Source organism: Syngnathus leptorhynchus, chromosome 9, assembly GCF_054491065.1.
Source record: "Syngnathus leptorhynchus isolate UIUO chromosome 9, UIUO_Slep, whole genome shotgun sequence".
Lineage (NCBI taxonomy): Eukaryota > Metazoa > Chordata > Actinopteri > Syngnathiformes > Syngnathidae > Syngnathus > Syngnathus leptorhynchus.
The window spans coordinates 8,525,706-8,545,892 of record NC_141203.1 but is presented as its reverse complement, the minus strand read 5'-3'; the positions used below and the strand labels follow the sequence as shown (position 1 = coordinate 8,545,892).

General features: G+C 44.2%; 1 protein-coding gene across 1 annotated transcript; it reads left to right on the top strand.

The window, feature by feature from the left end:
- Window positions 1–1,745: 1,745 nt before the first annotated feature.
- Window positions 1,746–17,343, top strand: LOC147050997 (neuroligin-4, X-linked-like). Its single transcript, XM_085920031.1, has 8 exons — window positions 1,746–2,217; window positions 2,984–3,136; window positions 5,040–5,225; window positions 6,098–6,548; window positions 7,427–7,640; window positions 9,846–9,970; window positions 13,423–14,032; window positions 15,162–17,343. The coding sequence occupies exons 1-8, from the start codon at window positions 1,746–1,748 to the stop codon at window positions 15,567–15,569; spliced, it is 2,619 nt and encodes an 872-aa protein (XP_085776157.1). The 3' UTR covers window positions 15,570–17,343.
- The last annotated feature ends 2,844 nt before the right edge of the window (window positions 17,344–20,187 follow it).

Here is a 20,187-nt window from a genome sequence, read left to right as displayed (position 1 = left end):
AAGAATGAAAAAAAAAGACTTCTAAACGTGGATTTAAAAAACACGTCTGTTGCGAGCAGTGTATCTCGTGGCACAGGCGGATGCAGCTGATTTTCAGAATAAAACTTTGCTGACTCGCCTGTAGCATGACTTCAAAAATTGCCTGAACAGCTATTACGAGTTTTATTCTGGTGCCAGCCTGACCCTGGTGGAGAGTAATTCAATTCCTATAATTTCCTATGGGGAAAGGTTTGGAAATCCCAACCTTTGTTTGACCTTCTACTGACTACGTGTCTGTGTATGATAAAATTAAGTCAGTGTATCTGTAATTAGAACTGTACAGTACTGGGGATATAAACACGGTGTGCATGTGTGGGACAGAGATAGCGTACTCTGCGTGTGTGTGTGTGTGTGTGTGTGTGCAGGCTTCCGAACACCACCGGGGTCAGGAGCTCATGTGTGTTCATGGTTTAATTAAGCGTGTGACGTGACTCTCCACCCTCTCAACACTAACTCCCCCCCACCACCACTTTTGCTCTCCACAGGGTCTTGGGATGCATGCAGCGGCGTAGCAGGGGAGTGACATATGTCTGCAGCTCACACACATCAGACCCGACACGTTGACACACCAGTTGAAGCTGAACAGTCAGCATGAACGGCGGTGTTTTCTTTTGCATATGTAAGTCTATTGTGGCTGTGAGGGAGTGGAGTATATACAGTATATGTGTTCCCTTAATGCTAACATACAGTGGAAAAGGTCAACTAGCATCTCCCTAGCAGTGTTTTGGTTACCGTATAAAGCAATGGCTACAAACAGTGCTGCAACACATGTAGACTTTATATTTTTATAAAGTATAATATAGTCAAGGGCAATTTTTCACGTATAAAATGAATTAAAAATGATTTGCTTGTTTGGAGGAGGCTGGAACTGATTAATGGCTTTCCTAGTCATTTCGATAGGAATAGATGCTTTGATATATATATATATAGTTTTGAGTTATAAGCCTGGTCAAGGAACAAATTAACTTGTGCCTGAAGACACTGCTGTGCTGTATTGGAATTTAGGATATATGTTGTTGGTTGATAATAATAATAATAATTAGTAAATAATGTTCCCTTGACGAGAACAAAAAGCTACATATAAACCAATAACAAATCTGGGAAACTGACAATTTAGCAATTTTCTTTTCATTTTTTTTCCAAAGCAGTGTGTGTGTGTGTGCGTGCGACATTTTGGCTTGATTCACACCTCGATTCCATTGACGAAGACTAATGATGTCATTCTGTCCTTTCCTTTCCCCGTCGTTGCTCCCTCCTTTCCCTCCTCCTCCTCCTCCTCCTCCTCCTCCTCTTCTCTTGCAGGAGGCAGTTTGGGCTTGTCATGGGGCTGAGCGGAAGGAGAGAGTGACAGAGGAACAGTGATGCTACTGTTTACATAACAAGACATTCACACTCACATACACACGCACACACACACACAAATGAACACACACTGGAATCGCCAGTACAGGACACACAATCATTTAAACACACATACAGACGCAAAGGGAATGACGCCAAGTGACTCACCACACACTCAGAGGCACTGAATGCACACACACACACACACACACACACACACACACACATACATAGAGGGAAAAGTTATTTGCAAGGGTCGGGGTGCGTGTGCGATGTGTTTATGGGCCAAGCTGCATGAGAGTTCCGGATACCACTGAAGGCTCGTAAAGCAGCATAAAACGGATATTGCCCAATCTCCCGTCGCCATGCCCGAGCCGAAGAGGAGAAGACGATCTCCTCGGCAAGTCTCCTCTCTCCTCGGGCTCGTCTCCTCGCTGCCCGCCATCTGCCTCCTCCACCTCACCCTGTGTGCCGCCTATTCGTGGGCCCAGCAGACGGTGCCCGTCGTGTCAACGGCGCAGGGGCGCATCCGAGGCGTCCTGACCCCGCTGCCTTCCGACCTCCTGGGCCCCGTCATCCAGTACCTGGGGGTGCCCTACGCCAGACCCCCCACCGGGGACCGGCGCTTCCAGGCGCCCGAGCTGCCCTTACCCTGGCCCGGGATCCGGAACGTGACCCAGTTTGCGCCCGTGTGCCCCCAATCGCTGGACGAGAGGAGCATGCTGGGAGATATGATGCCCTCGTGGCTCACGGCCAACCTGGATATAGCGGCCACCTACCTGACCCACCAGAGTGAGGATTGTCTCTACCTCAACATCTACGTACCCACAGAGGAAGGTAAGAATGTATTTCCATGCCGACAATGCCATGCCTGATATGAATTGGTGTCAAGTGTGGTGGTTTTCAAGAAAAATACTTTTGAAATGATGTCAAATGTTTTGGAACACCCTGAATTTTGGGGGTAGAGGCATAGTTGACTGCACGTAGAAAGGAGAGGCAACATGTGCTGGGGTTGAGATGTCACTGGTCCAAAAATTTGAGTAGCAAACATGAAATGGCTAATAAATGACTTCAGCAAGCGTCCCTTTCCATTTTCACTTTTATGATTGTTAGGCATGCTGCAAATAAGTCACCTTGCCTGTCTCATAATTGGAGGTTTTAAGACAGCCCCAGTTTGACCTTGAAACAGATCATTTTAATTCCTTCTATTTCCTGTGTTTTTTTTTTTTAATTTAATTTTGGAAATGAGCGTGCTGGGTCAGATTGCGAGTGCTTCCACTGTAATTCTTAAAATGTAGACACCTGCGCCAGTTGCTGTGGGCTTTGCGCTTCTACTTGTGGAGGCAAGTGAGAAGGACAAAGGCGCACTCATGCATGCATAGTAGCTCATACATGGTGAGCACTTACACACGCACACACTGCGTTTTCTCCATAACCAGCAAGAACAATCTCACATGCCTCCATTTCTACCCACTTGCAGATAGATGAAGGTGAGCAGGTTGGCATCCACCAGCGTGCCGATTGATTAGACGCATAGAAACGGACGAGAGGCCTGTCACTCACTAGCATACATTACACTTCATCCTCTTTCTCCTCCTGCCAGACATCCACGAGGAGGGCGGTCAGAGGCCCGTGATGGTCTACGTCCACGGCGGGTCGTACACAGAAGGCACGGGGAACATGATGGACGGCAGCGTGCTGGCGAGCTACGGCAACGTCATTGTCATCACGCTCAACTACCGCTTGGGCGTGCTGGGTAAAATAACACGCTACTCAGAAATGATGAGTGAAATGGTATGTGTGGATTTAGAATCAAATTGTGTAGAATCAAATGATATTTATATTTTGGATGTTCAAGGTCGCTTTTTGTCGGATCGACACAGATTTGAATATTCACTCTGAATACTCACGAGTATTAATACTTATTTCATTTCACGCAGGAGAAAATTTGCACTGGAGGACTGAATCAGATGTTTTTTTTTGAGTATTAGCGTTTGATATTGGCAGTTTCCATGAGTACCCGATACCATTAAATAAGAGAGGTTTAGATATGAATCTCAGTTTGTGTGGATTTTGTTCTCATGCTTGTTCGGGTTCCCTTTTGGTCTATATGTGCACTGTGAAGTGCAGCATTAGTTTAATCGCGTATCGATTCGTTTGGGTCCGGGGACATTTTTACAGCTGAGGACTTTTGAGAAAATTCAGATCTGTGCACCCACACCATGGGCTCTTTTTTTTATTTATTTTTATTGTTCTAAATGGGCATACTGTCTGTATCTGCATAACACATTTGTTTGTATGCAAACAATGCATGTTGAACTTTGCCAATTTTTCCTCCTTATTTACCACGCTGCCCTTTAGAAAGGAGCAACAGCGGTGCAATTACCCATGATGCTATTTTTGGTCTGCTAATAACATTGCACACTCGCTGAATTAGAATTAACAGGATGACGGGCACTCGTTTTTTTTGGGTTTACTTTATATATTTTTAGTGTGAGCAATTGATTTATTTTCCAAAAGTGACACCTTGACTTATAATAATAATGATGACATCATTTCCGCCCGCTAAAGTGAACATGTGCTGACACAGCATGTTTTATCCCGACTCATAATCACGTTCTCATGAAGCGGTATTAAAACTGTAATTAAAAAAATGTATGCGACTCGCATTTATGTGCTCAGTTTCCTTAAATAATTAAAAGCATATTTTATATTCGCGCTCTGAGTGCAGTTCGCCATGCAAATCATTAAGATAATTTCCTCTAGTGCGAAAAGCGCATATCTTTGCCAAGATGTACAAGTCCAATGCTCGTGCGTGACTTCCGTACAGTTAAAATATTCAACAACAAAAACTGAAAAATAAAATCAAAGTGACAAGTAGCGATGAATGATGAATGATTATTAAACGTTGATTCTAGGCTCTGGACATATTAGATGACAGGTTTTTACAAAAGCTTGGCAAGTGACCCCAGCCATTTGTCTTGTGCAAAACCTTGTTCATTAAGTTTGTTGAATGGCTTGAATTTGAATGACTATTCAGGGCTACCAAAATAGTCATGTGTTTGTTTTAATCATCTCCATCTTCTGTGTTTACGCCGCCTTTATTAAGCTCACCTTCATCATCATCATCATCCATCATGGTGGGCGGAGGCGTCCGTCCTCACTCCTTATCCGTACTTGTTGGATGCGTGAGGTGAGCGGGCGGATGCAAAACAGTTTCTTTTTCTTCCTCCTCATCATATTCAGCAGGAACTTGAGCACGTCTTGAACACTCTTACAAAATTCCACTGCTGACCTAGATCTTACCGTGAACACATAGAGAATATTCAAAGCGACCTAAAATTGGAAACGGGCTTTAATTGGCCATTAATATGCTTCTTGTTTGAGAGGATTACCGGTGGGTTAGAAAATGAATGAGGTTTACATTTTTTTTTTTTTTTTTTTGCTTTCGTTCCTCTCGCATTACACTCAAAGAGCTTCTGTGATGATGAGATATCTAGTGCGCTCTTTAAACTTGCCCAGGGATGAGTCGAAAGCAAATTAGGAAAAAAGTTTCAAACCAGAGTTACATTTCGAGCAGCTATTGAAATTTGTGACTTTACTGTATAAACCCATTATTGAATATGATTACTGTATTCACCTTGTGTGTGCCTCTGCAGGATTTCTGAGTACAGGGGACCAAGCGGCCAAGGGGAATTACGGCCTGCTGGACCAGATCCAAGCTCTGCGCTGGGTCAAGGAGAACATCGCAGCTTTCGGAGGAGACCCAAACAGGGTGACTGTGTTCGGGTCCGGAGCTGGAGCTTCTTGCGTCAGTCTCTTGACATTGTCTCACTACTCCGAGGGTAAGGAAGAAACTAAAGTTGCGGTCACTACTGTTTTCACCATGTTAGACAATATATTTTTACTAGTGGTACTCAAATTAGATTTTTTTTTTTCATTTGGATGTAAATTAATAGTTTATAATCGGTACAGAGTCCTGATTTTCACTCTACTCTTCTTTGAGCGGCAAACTTAGAAAACATGATCTTCACCTTAGCTTCGGCGCCTTCAATCTATAGGTTGTCGCTACCGTTGGCATAGTGACAAGTTCCAGTATATATTGCGCTGGGCCAACCAAAGCACGTAGCGAGGGGACGGCCTGTTATACATTATCTGTATACGGCACCCTATAAGCTCTATGGAAGGAGAGAATCATTGCGCCTTGAGTTTGAATCACAAACCCTTCGGGCGGCTCAGTCTGAAGAGCCGCATTATTCCACCCGTTTAATTATTAACCTGTTTGTCAGATGCAAAGCTGTATTGTCTGAGTGTTCTCCATTTAGTTACTACAGGAGGGTACTTATCCTCCGTGCATGAATGTACCCTTCACTCCTATGGGCCAAGAACTTACTACAAGTCAAGGGTATGGGCTTGAAGTTGGGGTTTCAAAACAGGGTATGCATTTCAATGCACGGGGTTAATGGGTTTTTAAATTGGGGTTCTAAAGTTTAAAATTCACTCTTGGATTAAAAATTAGGGTGAGGGTTTCAACATGGAAACCTCACACAGGAAATCTGAGCCGATATCAAACTCTGAGCCTTGGAGCTGTGATGGAGACATGCTAGTTAGATTCCAAGCGGCCCCCCTTGAGCCCCCCCCCCCTACCCTCAGTTTGAACTACTACTGCAATACATGCATTCTTCTCACTTCTAATTTATCTTGCTGTCCGCCTCAGATTTGTTCCACAGGGCCATCATCCAGAGCGGCAGCGCTTTAGCCAGCTGGGCCGTCAACTACCAGCCCAGCAAGTACGCCCGACAGCTGGGGGAGAGGGTGGGCTGCGGCATCGACGACAGCACCCAACTAGTGGCCTGCCTCCAGGGCCGCAGCTACCGAGAGCTGGTGGAGCAGCACGTCACGCCGGCCAAGTACCACACGGCTTTCGCCCCGGTTATCGACGGTGACGTGATACCGGACGACCCGCAGATCCTGATGGAGCAGGGGGAATTCCTCAACTACGACGTGATGCTGGGGGTGAATCAGGGCGAGGGGGTGAAGTTCGTGGAAGGCATCGTGGACTCAGAAGACGGCGTCACGGCTGAGGACTTTGACTTTGCCGTGTCGGACTTTGTGGATAGTCTGTACGGATACCCGGAGGGGCGCGACACGCTCAGAGAGAGTATAAGGTGAAGATGTTGAAACTTATTAGACAATTCAGCCTTACAATTTGAACACAATCTGAACACTGTTACACCTCTATTTTGCTAATTAACAGCAAAGTCCATGTGATCGGGGCCATTGATATCCAATGACAAGACACATTTAAAATGCATTAAAAATAGCACCATGATTTCCCTCACGGCAATTCTGCAGGGCATGCGGCTCATGATTCTATCCCCAATTAGATACGTGAACATTTTCTGAAGTCACGCACTACAGTGCAATTACGGTAAATATAGGATTTGGCTGTAAAACAGTAATGTATGCATAAAAAAAGGGAAATGGATTGTGCCGCAGTGTCTTGATGGAGCTCTTAACTTCAAACAAATCTAGATTTTGGCATTTGAACCACTACCCCAATGACTATTATTCGATCGTAATGATTCTGATTCTGACAAATGAGTCTTCTGGTTTCATAAATTAGGATTCCACTTTGATTCGTCGAGGTCCATCAACCTGTCTAAGTTCTGATGTTTTCTTGATATCTTTCTTTTTTATTATCTTATTATAGAGGCTTGAAAAGGAAACAGCTTTGTAATACATTAGCACGTCATGTCTATTTTACTTGAGAGCTAATGGATGTTTTTCCAACGGTAGTTTGTTACAATCACGTTGCCAAGCAACTGTTGGAAAATTATTGAGAAGTGCACTTGGTGCTTCCGTTTCCTACAACATGTGACACGACAGCTCGTTTACATTGGTTTGTGATGACTTGAAGCCATCAAATTTTCTAGCTGTCAATTGGCAGACACCAAAATCCATGCTGTCATGTCGTTATTGGTGATTGATGATGTCCTAAATTGATTGGCTAACATGACACGCCTTTGGTGTTTCAAATCCAAAGGTTCATGTACACGGACTGGGCTGACAGGGACAACGCGGAGACCCGACGGAAGACTCTGGTGGCGCTCTTCACGGACCACCAGTGGGTGGCTCCGGCCATCGCCACGGCGGATCTCCATGCTCAGTATGGCTCACCCACCTACTTCTACTCTTTTTACCACCACTGCCAGAGTGAAGCCACGCCGCCCTGGGCAGATTCTGCACACGGCGATGAGGTAAGATAATACTGTTAATTAAGCGGTGTCCTTAAATGGAACAGATTTTCACCGATATCCACGACACGGGGGTAGCATTTTTTGAACTGCGGTCACAAAATATTGTAGGAATAATGAGAGTACAAAATAATAATTTGTGGCAGTAAAAAAGCTGTGGATAGTTGGATCAGCTAATCAAGTACACCATCTGTGGCCAGAATAAAAGCTTTACAACGGATGAGGACGGTATGATTGAAATTTGTTCGAGGCTGGGGATGAGCTACAAAGACGTTCCGAAAAGCCTGCCAGTCTGTGTCATTTCAACTCACTATTTGTCAGGTTGCTTCATCAGTGGCAGTAAGACCTTGGACCGCTTCTAGAGAAAATATGCTTACCCAGGAGTCCAAGTTGTTCAGGGGAATGATGTGAAGTCAGTTTCTCCAATGTTAGGGTTTGTGATTGTCATGATCATGGAAGAACTGATCAATTGTCTGTGAACATATGGATGACTTTGATTTGGATCATTACAGAGTGGTGTCATGCTTTTGAGTTCTTCTGTATGTGATGTGGAGCACTGAGTGAAGTTGTAGACAGCAACGTTAGCTTCACAGGGTGAATCGCTTAGCTTCCATATGCTCCTGCGTATTGTGTTTTGATGTTTGGTATTGTGTGACAGTTCAAGAGTCAATGTGAAAGGTGCATCAGCAACATTTATTGACACGACTAGTTTGAATGTCACAATGTTATTGTTTCTAATTGATTCTAAGGAGAATTTAGATGAGGTCCAGCTATAATGATTGACATGTGAGACGGTCCGATGATTGATACCAGCCGTATCTGAGGGAGAAACCCCAGCACTTTTGGGAAATCGACCAAATCAAAGTTTAACTGAAAAATAATTGAGGATCGTATGCTTTAACTATCTTTCTGCAAGACTTTCCGTCTGGAAGGCAGAATGTTAGAAGCTAATGGAGATGGACTGCGGCAGCATCTCCTCCCGCCCACCTGCAGGCCGCAATCCTGAAAGCGTGGCGATAAGGCCGACCCTGCGCACACACAGCTTTCTCTCCGTCCTTCATAAAAATGTAGCTCTTTGTTTCGTCTCTCTTTTACGACTCCATTAAAAAGGACTGCGCTTCACGGGGCGGACATGCTAATGTTAGCATAGCTGCAGCTAACGGGGTCTGATGTGTGCTTGACTGCTTTCTGGGGTTGATCAACATAAATCTAGCAACAGAGGAGAGGTGCTGCGCTGGCGGTTGCCTGCGGTAATAATCACGCTTGTGGAAAATTTTATATATTACAGTGATAATAAAACTGGCAAACCGCAAATCTCTTGTGAGCAGTAGCACACTGTCAGCCACGCTCAACCCACAACGTGGAGATTGGATTTTTTTATTGTCGACACCAGACTGAGGATGTGTAAAAGATTAACGGTTAAAGCGATTTAAAAGATGCAGAGAACTATCGGAGACTTTTGAAGTGCTATTATAATTCCTAACTTGAATAAATATGATGAAAACAACTTCACTTTAAGAGGGGCTGAGTCTTAGAATTACTTAATAATATAATGTGGTTGATTTGATTTGAAGTCCTTAAGTTCATGAATTTGTTACAACCTACGTTAACCGTAACACGTTAAAATTCTATCATAAAATTAAATTCATCCTTTGATGACACATTGAATACATGTAATAGAAAAATAACAGGAAGGCATTTGCATCATATAAATGGCTGAAAAAAAAGCACACAAATTATAATGGTACATAAAACTTAAACAAAACAGAGAATTTTAAAAAAATCAATACCTGTAAAAAAGAAAACAAACCTGCTTTTAAAATAAATTAAAATGAACGGAATTTAAAAAAAAGAGGGTCAAAACTAACTCTAATGATAAATCCCAAACTATTATAACAATATTCCATATACTATATCTATATACACTGAAATACTCCGTGTCACTACACAATATGTGTACTTCTGCGCATGTGGGTCTTTGGGAATAGTTGGACACGGCCACAGTGGCCCAAAATGATTGGAGGCGACCTGTCAAGCTGAAGATGAGTTTAGCGAAATGACTTTCAGCTCCCTGAAGCATGAAGACGTGTCTGCCTCCGCTGACACTGTGACATCACATTTTGCTATGAGTCATTTAAGCTTCGGTTTCCTGTCAAGAGAACCCATGTAACCTGTCGCACTAAACTCGCTCTTTGTGTGTTTGCGTAGGTGCCGTACGTGTTCGGCGTGCCCATGGTGGGTCCAACCGATCTATTCAACTGTAACTTCTCCAAGAATGACGTGATGCTTAGCGCCGTGGTGATGACCTACTGGACCAACTTTGCCAAGACGGGGTGAGTGGTTACACCGTATGTGTGTGTGTGTGTGTGTGTGTGTGTGTGATGGGGGGGGGGGAGCATTGATTTGCCCTCAGAGGAGATGTTCTGTCTTTTAACTGACTACAGCAAGAAGCCAAAAGACAAAAAGCACAGCTTCAGCATTCCTCACGTCTATTTATATCAGCCCTCCAAGACACACGCACCCATTTGTAATTTGTTTTCTTTTTTTAAAGCTGCAGTGCGGAACTTTGCTAGCCCCGTTTGGCCAAACCACTGTTGCTACCACGCATGGGCATGTTTACTAGAAACCATTTCCCCATCTTAGCATGACTGAGAATCAAAGTCGGGTGCACTTTTATTTTTGAGCGGATATTCAATAGGGCAGCGTAGAATTTTACTGATTAGCATCATCGTTGCGACATACTAAATTCAATTCTAGGTTTTCCCTTGGCACTCTAGCTTCCTCCAACATCCCAAAGACATTCATGTTACTGTAGGTAATTGAACACGTTAACATGGCCAGTCGAGTCAATAGTGGATAATAATGTGTAATATTGACTTCCTGGTGAGTCTCAGGTTGCACGAGCAAAACAATAGACTGTGAACGTGTTCTCTTATTAACTATGCATCCATTTTCTATAGTGCTTGTCCTCCTGGAGCACATCTCAGCTGATTTTAGGGTGAGAGGCCAGATCATTTAGAACTCAATGGATGTATTCGAATTGGAATGTCCTGATATGATATTCAGATAAAAGAATGAACAGCCCTAAAATGTCTACGGTCGAATTGAAAATATACCCAGCCAATAAAGATACAAAGAAAAAGCATAATCATCAAAAAGTAAATTGAAAATGATTTAGCGTTGTGATCACGCTGGTTGTGTGGGCGGCACAAGAGCAAATTTCTTCCATGAGACAAATAACAGAGCCAAGTTTCCTGCTGCCTTTGCTCATAAAATCCAAACACCTCCTCACATGAAGTCACATTTTCTTTGTTGCACGTCAGGCAGGAGCCAGAGCGCACAAAGGCCCACAATGTGCACACTTTTCATTGTACAATAAAACGCCACGCCTTTTGTCCTTGCACAGTACGTAACAATACGTTGTCGATTCTGCTGCCCTCACACTTCACATACGACAACGCTAAAGCCTCCAAACGAAAAGACGCACTCTCCAACCGGGACGAGGTCCCTCATAAACACATCGGTACACACATCAGGGAAGTTCAATGAACAGCCTGTTCTCACAATCATTACAACGGTTTCACATTATTATCAATATCACATTTTCCAAGAAGCAAAATTTCTCATTATATTGGCAGATAGATTTAGTTTATGTTCATAAATTTATGTTGACGCATGATTGCATTTTCAAGTTTATTTTGAGGCGGCTCGGTGGGGCACTGGGTGGCACGTCCGCCTCACAGTTAGGCGGGTGCGGGTTCGATTCCACCTCCGGCCCTCCCTGTGTGGAGTTTGCATGTTCTCCCCGTGTCTGCGTGGGTTTCCTCCGGGCACTCCGGTTTCCTCCCACATCCCAAAAACATGCTTGGTAGGCCGATTGAGCACTCCAAATTGTCCTTAGGTGTGAGTGCGAGTGCGGATGATTGTTCGTCTCTGTGTGCCCTGCGATTGGCTGGCAACCAGTTCAGGGTGTCCCCCGCCTACTGCCCGATGACGGCTGGGATAGGCTCCGGCACGCCCGCGACCCCCGTGGGTATAAAGCGGTACAGAAAATGGATGGATGGAAGTTTATTCGGCCTTTTTACGGTTATTTTTTCAGGAAGCTTAGGTTGAACTCCAAATGGTTCCACTGCATAAGCAAAAATACATTATCGTCATCTTCTTTCTCGTCAAGCCTCGTAAATCTGAACTTAAAGTCATCCGGAAAAGGAAACAAAGGACTCTTGAAATGTGCGCAGTGATTTAAATCTGCTGTCACCACAGCACCTTGAATCTTTTCTTCGGAGTGCGACTGGGGGAATCCTAGCCGCCTTCTCAAACCACCTCAAGATTTCACTGATGAATGAAATGAGATGCCGTCATTCCCGCCTCCTTTATAACATGAAAATGAACTGCCACTTGCTAAAAAATGCTTCTCTAGATCCAATTCAATCAAGTCAAAATGAAAGTGTATTAGTGGCCGAGGAAACTCCAGAAAGACTCCACATGAAAATGTTCAAAAGGTGACAAGAGGGCCTGATAAGAAGACCTTTTATCTCTTTGCTCTGACACCACGTAGGAGATAAAAGCATTTGTTGAGAATGGACCCTCTTTCAGTGCTCCTTCCCAGTAATTAATCCATCGGAGGCTCGCTCCATTGAGACCCTCGCGCGCTTTACACAGAGCGTTGCCGAACGGGCCTTCATCTAAATCTCAGTGGCACGTTGCGAAGTCAGGACATACACAATTAGAACAGTGTTGACATTCACAGTTGCGTGCAGACAGAATCACACAGATTCCTTCTCTTACAGAAACACGTTTTTTTTTCTTCTTACGAGTATGTTCATTGTCGTGTTACTTGACGATTGACTGAAAAGATATGCAGTCGCTCTATTGATTGTAAATGATGAGAGAAATGTCCGAAGAGGGTCTGGACAAGCTCAGGCAGAAAAAGTCTTTGGCGGCTCTCCTGGCATTTGCTAATGTGAAAACATATGAATGAATAATATTTGGAGTCATTTGATCATGCACGTGTTGTTTGACTGGGGTGTTAAGTGGATATTTGCCATGCCTTGGTGGAATTTTAATGGAGAGCGTTATTCAAGTATGAGAGAAGCATGTTTGGATTTTATTTGCTGGGCTATTATTTGGAAGGTGGCACGCAATATTTCTTTCATGTATTCTTAATTGTCATTATATAATTATGCAGCGCTTCCTTTTGAGTTGACATTTTCCCTCGGACATTAGCGCGTCATTTCAATTGGACCGCCTAAGCCTAACAAGATCTTTCTTATTGAAAGGACCACGGACGTGCAGTCAGGGCAGGAAAGTGAAATGAAGGTCTATTTTAATTCGACACTCCATGGTGAGGATAATCGGTTTAGATGATAATGTCATTTCTGAAAGAAACAGGAGCAGAATGCAACTTTCTCAGGCTTTTGAAAGTCAACCAAGCCGATTTGATGCGGAGGTTTGTCATTCTCATCATTTGCTCTGTAATTGCATGAATCAATGGCAACTCTTTTTGTCTGCTCCACTTTGCATGAGTCATCAGTGGCATCTTTCAAGAGCTGTCCTAGGATGACTTGGTTGAGGCTTGGAATAGAGCACTGATAATAATAATAATAATAATCTTTCTTGCGAGATTGCGACGTGTCTCATTTTCAATATGTTGGGCTTCCTCCATTTTCAATTTTTTTTCTCCTAAAACAGAAATAAAGTCAAGAATTTGCTTGGTCATTCATTTGTTGCACATACTCTGTAATGGAACCAAAATACAGCTAATACGTAATGTCTCCCTTTCCAGAGACCCCAACCAGCCCGTTCCCCAAGACACCAAGTTCATCCACACGAAACCGAACCGTTTTGAGGAGGTAGCTTGGTCCAAGTACACCCCGAAAGAGCAGCTCTACCTCCACATTGGTCTGAAGCCCCGTGTCAGAGACCACTATCGAGCAACCAAGATCTCTTTCTGGCTCCAACTGGTTCCTCACCTTCATCACGTCAACGAGCTCCTCCAGTCGGTGTCCTCTTTTACGCACAGCCCTTCCCCGCAAGACGACACCCCTTATTCATACACCAAGCGCCTCTCCAAAGGATGGCCTCCGAGTAGCACCCGTCACCCGGGGTCTCAAGGAGGTACGCAACAGCCTCCGGAGTCCGCTCTGGGACAGGGCGGAGGTGGAGACGGAGTCCACGTCGCCAACGAGGACTATTCGACGGAACTCTCCGTGACTATCGCGGTGGGAGCGTCGCTGTTGTTTCTTAACATCTTGGCGTTCGCTGCTCTACTCTACAAGAAAGACAAACGACGCCTGGAGCATCGCCGGCCACGTCCGCTCCCTCCCCCGCGACGAGATATCACGGCCGCGGATGTCGCCGCTCACCTTCAGGGTGAAGGACTCATGTCATTACAGGTGAGTCGGCGTTTTTTTTTTTAACACCACGTGAAAAGTTCACGTCTGTGTTCAGTGGAACGATTTAACCTTGATCTCGGCTTGGCTTTCTGTCATCATTCGTCTCGGCTGGCGGCTGTTTGTCACAAGGAGACAAGCTGTGTGGAAGAAAAGTCACATTTGGTTCTGATTTGTTTCTGCTCTTCTTCTAATCTGCTTTTGCATTGAAGTGACAAATTTCTGTCACTCACTCATAAGACTGCAGCTCCGTCCTTTAACCACTGCGGTTGGTATCTCAAGATTACCAAAAATAGATCAGTCTTGAGTCGCTGCTGTCATGTTTGACAAAAGAAACTTGCAAAGTACAACAATCTGGAGCCAGTGGCCACATAAAAAAAACTTTCAGAAATGTGATTCATTCGACAATTTCATTGGAACCAACACAAAGCCATGTGAGGGTTTTTGGTGCACGAGTATCTTTATGGTCCTCTCGCAATCGGATCAGCTGCCATCAGAGCGCATCTGCAAAACATAGCTTGCCATTGGAGCGAGAATATGAGTGCGTGTGTGTGTGTGTGTGTGTTTGGGCACATGCGCACGTGTGAGTTGTGTCCAGGTGCCTCACTCAGTTCCCATTCCAAGTCATCTGTGGACTATTTGGCCCGTTGTTTGCTCTGTTTGTTGGCTCACACGTGGTGTGAGCGAATGCTAAATGCCACATTTCCTTTGGAACTGACATGCTCTGCCGATTGCGGATCCACTGCTTTTGTGTCCCCTTTATTTGGAATATCCGCTTTTATCCCGCGTCTATTATATTCCCCACGGGTACGTCTAGTGTGACAAATTAAAATCTCGCACAGTCTCTTTTTATCCATGAGCACATTATCGATGTGATGTTTGTGTTATTCATAATCGTGACTGCGGGAGGAAAATGGCAGTAGACGAAGACTACATTTGCAGACTTTGCATTTTCTTCCCTGATTGCTTTTAGGTTTATTGGAGACTATGTTTTTTTTTTTCTGAGGCCTGTGATCAGCTTGACTGCATTCTTATTCATTTGAACGAGAACAGACAATTTGACATTTCTTTGCTCTCTGTCGTAACTCTGCTTCGACCGCTTCGGGTTTAACGCTCGGATCGCTCGTTGCAGGTAAAGCAGCTGGAGTCGGACGCGGCGTCGGCGGACGAGCGGAACAACACGCACCACCATCACACCCTGGACACGCTGGACGCTCTGGACGGCTTGGACACGCAGGACATCTACAGCACCCTGGACACGGTGCGCCTCACCTGTCCGCCCGACTACACCCTCACCCTTCGCCGCTCACCCGACGACGTCCCCCTCATGACCTCACTCACCCCGGGCTCGCTCCCCGTGACGCCGGGCTCGCACCCCGTTACCCCCGCCACCCCCATGACCCCCATGACGCCCGGGTCGGTGGTGGGAATGAGGATGGGCCATCCCCACCAGGGCTACACGCACCACAGCCCGTATAGTAATACGCACTTGCCGCATACTCACATCTCCACGCACACGCACTCCACCACGCGTGTATAACCGCAGCAAGAATCTTGCCCCAAGCGGGACATAATTACAACACACATGCTTATATACAAACACACATCACACACACATACACACAAAACGATAGGACGCAAATACCTCTACTAATGACCCTGCAGGATTGTTCCAGATGGAGAGACATAGCAGTAGGAGGAGACAACAGCTGTGTGAGAGCTGATGAAGGAGTAGAGATGCACGGCAGGTTTGGAAACGTTCGTTCTATCAGGAACGGTCAGCGGTGGACTAACTTTCATGTCCTGCAGCTTAGGAAGCGATCGAGCAAACAAAAACTTTGGATATGACTCCGCCTCCTGGTTCTGCGACTTGTATCTATCTCTCTGACTGAGAGCGGCTTAAGTTGTAAAAACGAGCGAGAGACCGCAAGACGTCCAAAGGATGTCCAACTGAACAACCTGTAAAATGTGAATGTAGCACTCTTTTTTTGTTTTTCAACAAAAAGAGATCTGCCGCGGAACACGCTGAGCTGAAGAGAACATCAGCAGGAGAGCAGGAGGGAATCTATATTTAAAAGAAAACAACCTTAGCTGAAGGCAAAGTGAGATTTCGACTTTACCGAGAGGGGTATATCGTACCGGCCCTCCAAGATGCTCCACTCGAGCGAGCGTCAATCTTACCAGCTATTTGTTCAACTACTGTAAATAGAATGGAGAGATGATATATTATGATTTATAGCATTTACTTGATCTTGCATTGACTTATTTAACCACATTATTGCTTTCATTTCCGATATTACTCTATTATTGTATAGATGTCCCGAAGCAAGGCTGGTTATATGTCTCGCTCGCTCACCTACTTTAGTATTTAAAAGGCTTCATTTGCTCTCCGATATCATTTCGAGTCTCATTGTAATCGTCTTGGTATATTTGTTTTGTTGTCGACATTACGGGACACCGTCCCGTCGACCACCGGGTGACGAGACGGTATTGTGTAGATAATGCAACATTGCTAAAATGACTGAGCACCAGCCAACCATTAACGACGCTTGCCCTCCTTCCCCTTCGCCCGCCCCGAAATTCCTAAAATGTTCAATGCAGTTATGTTATTTTCAAGGCTGGTTGTTTGGATTCAGAGGTGGTGTGGAAAAAAAGATGAGCAATCCAAGATTCTACCTCCACTGCTCACACCAATAATAAATAATCAAAAATATCCCTGAGAGGAATAATTACTAAAAAAAAAAAATAATAATAATAAGAGGGGTGTTGTATGTGAGACATTTTTTTCTTAAATTCATATTTTCTTAGTAACCACTTCGACACGATTGTAGTTTGTTCAATTAACTTGTGTGTTTATCCAACATTATAAAAAAACGTTTGCATTCAAATTAAAATATGATCTTATCTTTCTGAGAAGAAAAAAAAAGAAGAAAATAACTAAAGCCATTCATTCATTTGACACACTAGTCACTATGTTTTTTCCCCTCATAATTATTATTGATAATTGTTATGTGGCCGTATATAGGGCAAGGAACTGTAACCGTACAATTTCCAGCAAATCTGAAAATTAGATGATGGTTATGCTGAACTATAATTAAATTTAATGACAGAAATGTATCTTATACTGGTATATCATTATTTTTAATATGATAGTAATAAAAACTTTTTCTAATGTCCTCAATAATTTCCTGGGATTTGGATTTTAAACTTCCAAATGTTTCAACAAGTGCTCTATAAAGACTCCAATTCATTTCACATTCATCTTGGAAAAAAGAAATCTGTCGTTAAAGACAACGTAACCTCATGTCGTAAAATGCATTCATAACATTTAAAACACCCTCGCAAGGGATGTTTCTGAATGACATTGTTGTTCTTTTAGTGAGGCCTCATCTTCTTGCTCTAATTTGGACAGATTTTGGATCTTATCCAGCTGGATTCACACAGAATGCTTAAGGGCTCTTTTGTCACTTTGCGTCACCGCGTTACGTTTCAAATAAATAAATATCAGTCCATTCATATTAAGCAGTCACGTCGCTAAAATGACGCTGCTCTCATAGCTGCCACAAAAATTGACAAAGGGCCAGTCAAGTTGCTGTTGCACTTTGGAAAGTTTGCCAACCTGCATTTTCACTTTACTAACCCTTTCAACTCCCATCTTGTGTTTTCCGTACGCTCCCTCAAACCTCCATTGTCCCGACTCGGCCACTTTGCCACAATGTTTCATCCTAAAAACAGACTGGCATCTGAACTATCGGAAAAAAATAATGTAAAATTGTGGATTGCAAAATAAGAGCTTTTGCAAAAAAACAAAACAAAAAATACAAAATCTCATTGAATCAACAGTGAAACGGGTGATATTCTTTTTCATATTGACCACGTGGTTGGCTAGATTGTGTCAAAGCATAAAACATTTCTGCTGCATTTTTGAAAAATAAAAATATCAATATTTTACAATTTATGAGCAATTAAAATGTCTCTTATGTCATGATTCAAATTGTAAAAATTTTCCCGGTTCATCTGTTTTACACTGTACCGTTGATCTATGCATGCTGTTGGGCCTGCAAGAGTTGCAAGGGATGTCAACACTATTGATGGCACAATACTGAAAAAAAGAAGTGCTGACTCTCACAAAAAGGTGAATTATTCAGCCTATCATCCGCTATAAATCGGACTAATTATTTAAAAAGGCCTCATAGCTCTCACATAACTTCCACTCATATAAAAAAAAGGCAAATAAAATCCACCAAATGCGGGAGAGGTTGCTGCAAATAATGGAAGCACAGCAGCTCCTGCCAGCTGGCTGAGGAGACCCGGCGAGACGTTGAAAGAACCAAAACCATGGCCCACTTCCAGATCAACAGACCTCTTCGGGATTGTGCGCTTGACGCTAATCCCATTAACTCCATCAAACCGGCGTTAATTTGATTCACACAAGGCGACAGTTCAATTGGAGTCAAGTTCAGGTGATACCGTCACACATCAATGAATGCATTTTTTTGGGAAGTGGGCATGGCTATTTTAATAAAGGTACGCTACGGTAGTAGAAATTGGCCAAGTGATTACAAAGTAACTCCCAACTGCGCCAAATAGCCAAATTCATGTTTAAGGAGTATTTTTAAGGTGCTTAAGTTTGTAAAGCTAGTTGAAGTAGAGACATTCATTTTCAAAGAGAGTTTGTATCAAGATAGATAGCGTCAAACATGAACCCTTAATTAACTTTGGGGGGCACATGAAATAATGTGGTATGCCAAATATAACCCCGCCCCCATCCTTGAGTGCCTTCGAGTTTTTTCCCCCCACTCGCCTTAAAGAGAACAAGAAACACTGTGAAGATGAGCCTTCTAAATATGTGAAAATTAGCCATACTAGTGTTCCACATAACAGTGTGACATTGTGTCCTCTCCTGCTTTCCAACTCGCCAGAGGGGGTAGCTTAAGAGAAACAAAAACAAAAGAGGTGGGATAGTAAAGCCACAAATAAAAAAGGAATTGAGGCAGAAAATATTGAAAAGGGAGGACAAGTGGAAAATGCAAGAGGAATGATAACGGGATGTGGGAGAAGGAGGAGGAGGGGTGGGGGGGGCAAATGAGATAATGTAAAGGACAGTAAATAAAGGATGCACGCTAGAAGAAAAGCGAGAGCATAGATAGGGAACTCATTAAGGAATGGAACACAGCCTGCTTGTTTATTGGCTGGCCGCCTCCTTGTACTTAATCACTCCTGTTCGAGTCTGTCTCGCCCTCGCATACACACGCACATATTTCTATCCACAAATACACACGCAAATGCCTCAGAGCGGCAAGGGTGCTTGAATCATTTCCAGTGGCCTGTGTCACTCTCCTTTTCTCCCTCTCTGTTATGCTGCCCTCGTATTCCTCCACCATTTATTCCACGCATCCCTTCCTCCCCTCCGCCGTCTTATCCGACAACCTTGAGATGATCTTCACGCTGTGGCCACGTGCGAGGTCACCCCCTCCCTCCACTCCGTTCTCATCAGGCCTCCACGCTCCTCTCTCCACTCCACTGCTCGGAAAAATTCGGTCCTTGTCGTTCTCGTGCCCTCTGTGACCTTCTCTTTTTTTGTTCTGTACTCCATTTCTTACCCCCCCACTCCTCATCCTCTCCGTGCTGTCTCCCCTGCCCCCCCCCATCCCCACAATCTCATTTACTTTCCTGCCTGCTCTTTTTCCATCCTTCAGTCTTTTTCCCCCCGCAGAAGAGGTTATGCAAGGTTGTCTCTATATGCGTGCTTGTTTGCGCTTTCAGCAGCGTGGGCCCGCTCGTCGCAGACACAATGTCTTGCAAAGCATCTGCCTCGTTAGTTCTCCTCGCTTACTGCTTCGTTGCCTTATTTGCTTTGTTTCGATGGGCGTCCACCTGTTCATTTAGACAACTAACAAATGAGCTAACATCTCCTCTGGGGCGTTGATTCTGAGTCTTGTCATTAAAGCAGTAACTCTGCTGGTCCAGCTGAGGTCAGCATTGTTTCTAATAATCCTAAAGGCGCAGGACTCCTCCAAGGGGGGGGGGGGGGGGGGGGGGGGTAGTTCATGCAAATGTTCACTTAGCAATGATCCCAATGTACGCCTGTTGCTAAACTGTGATGGAGTAGGACTGACTGTTTAACACAACAGGAGACTGATGGAGTAGCAAATGTG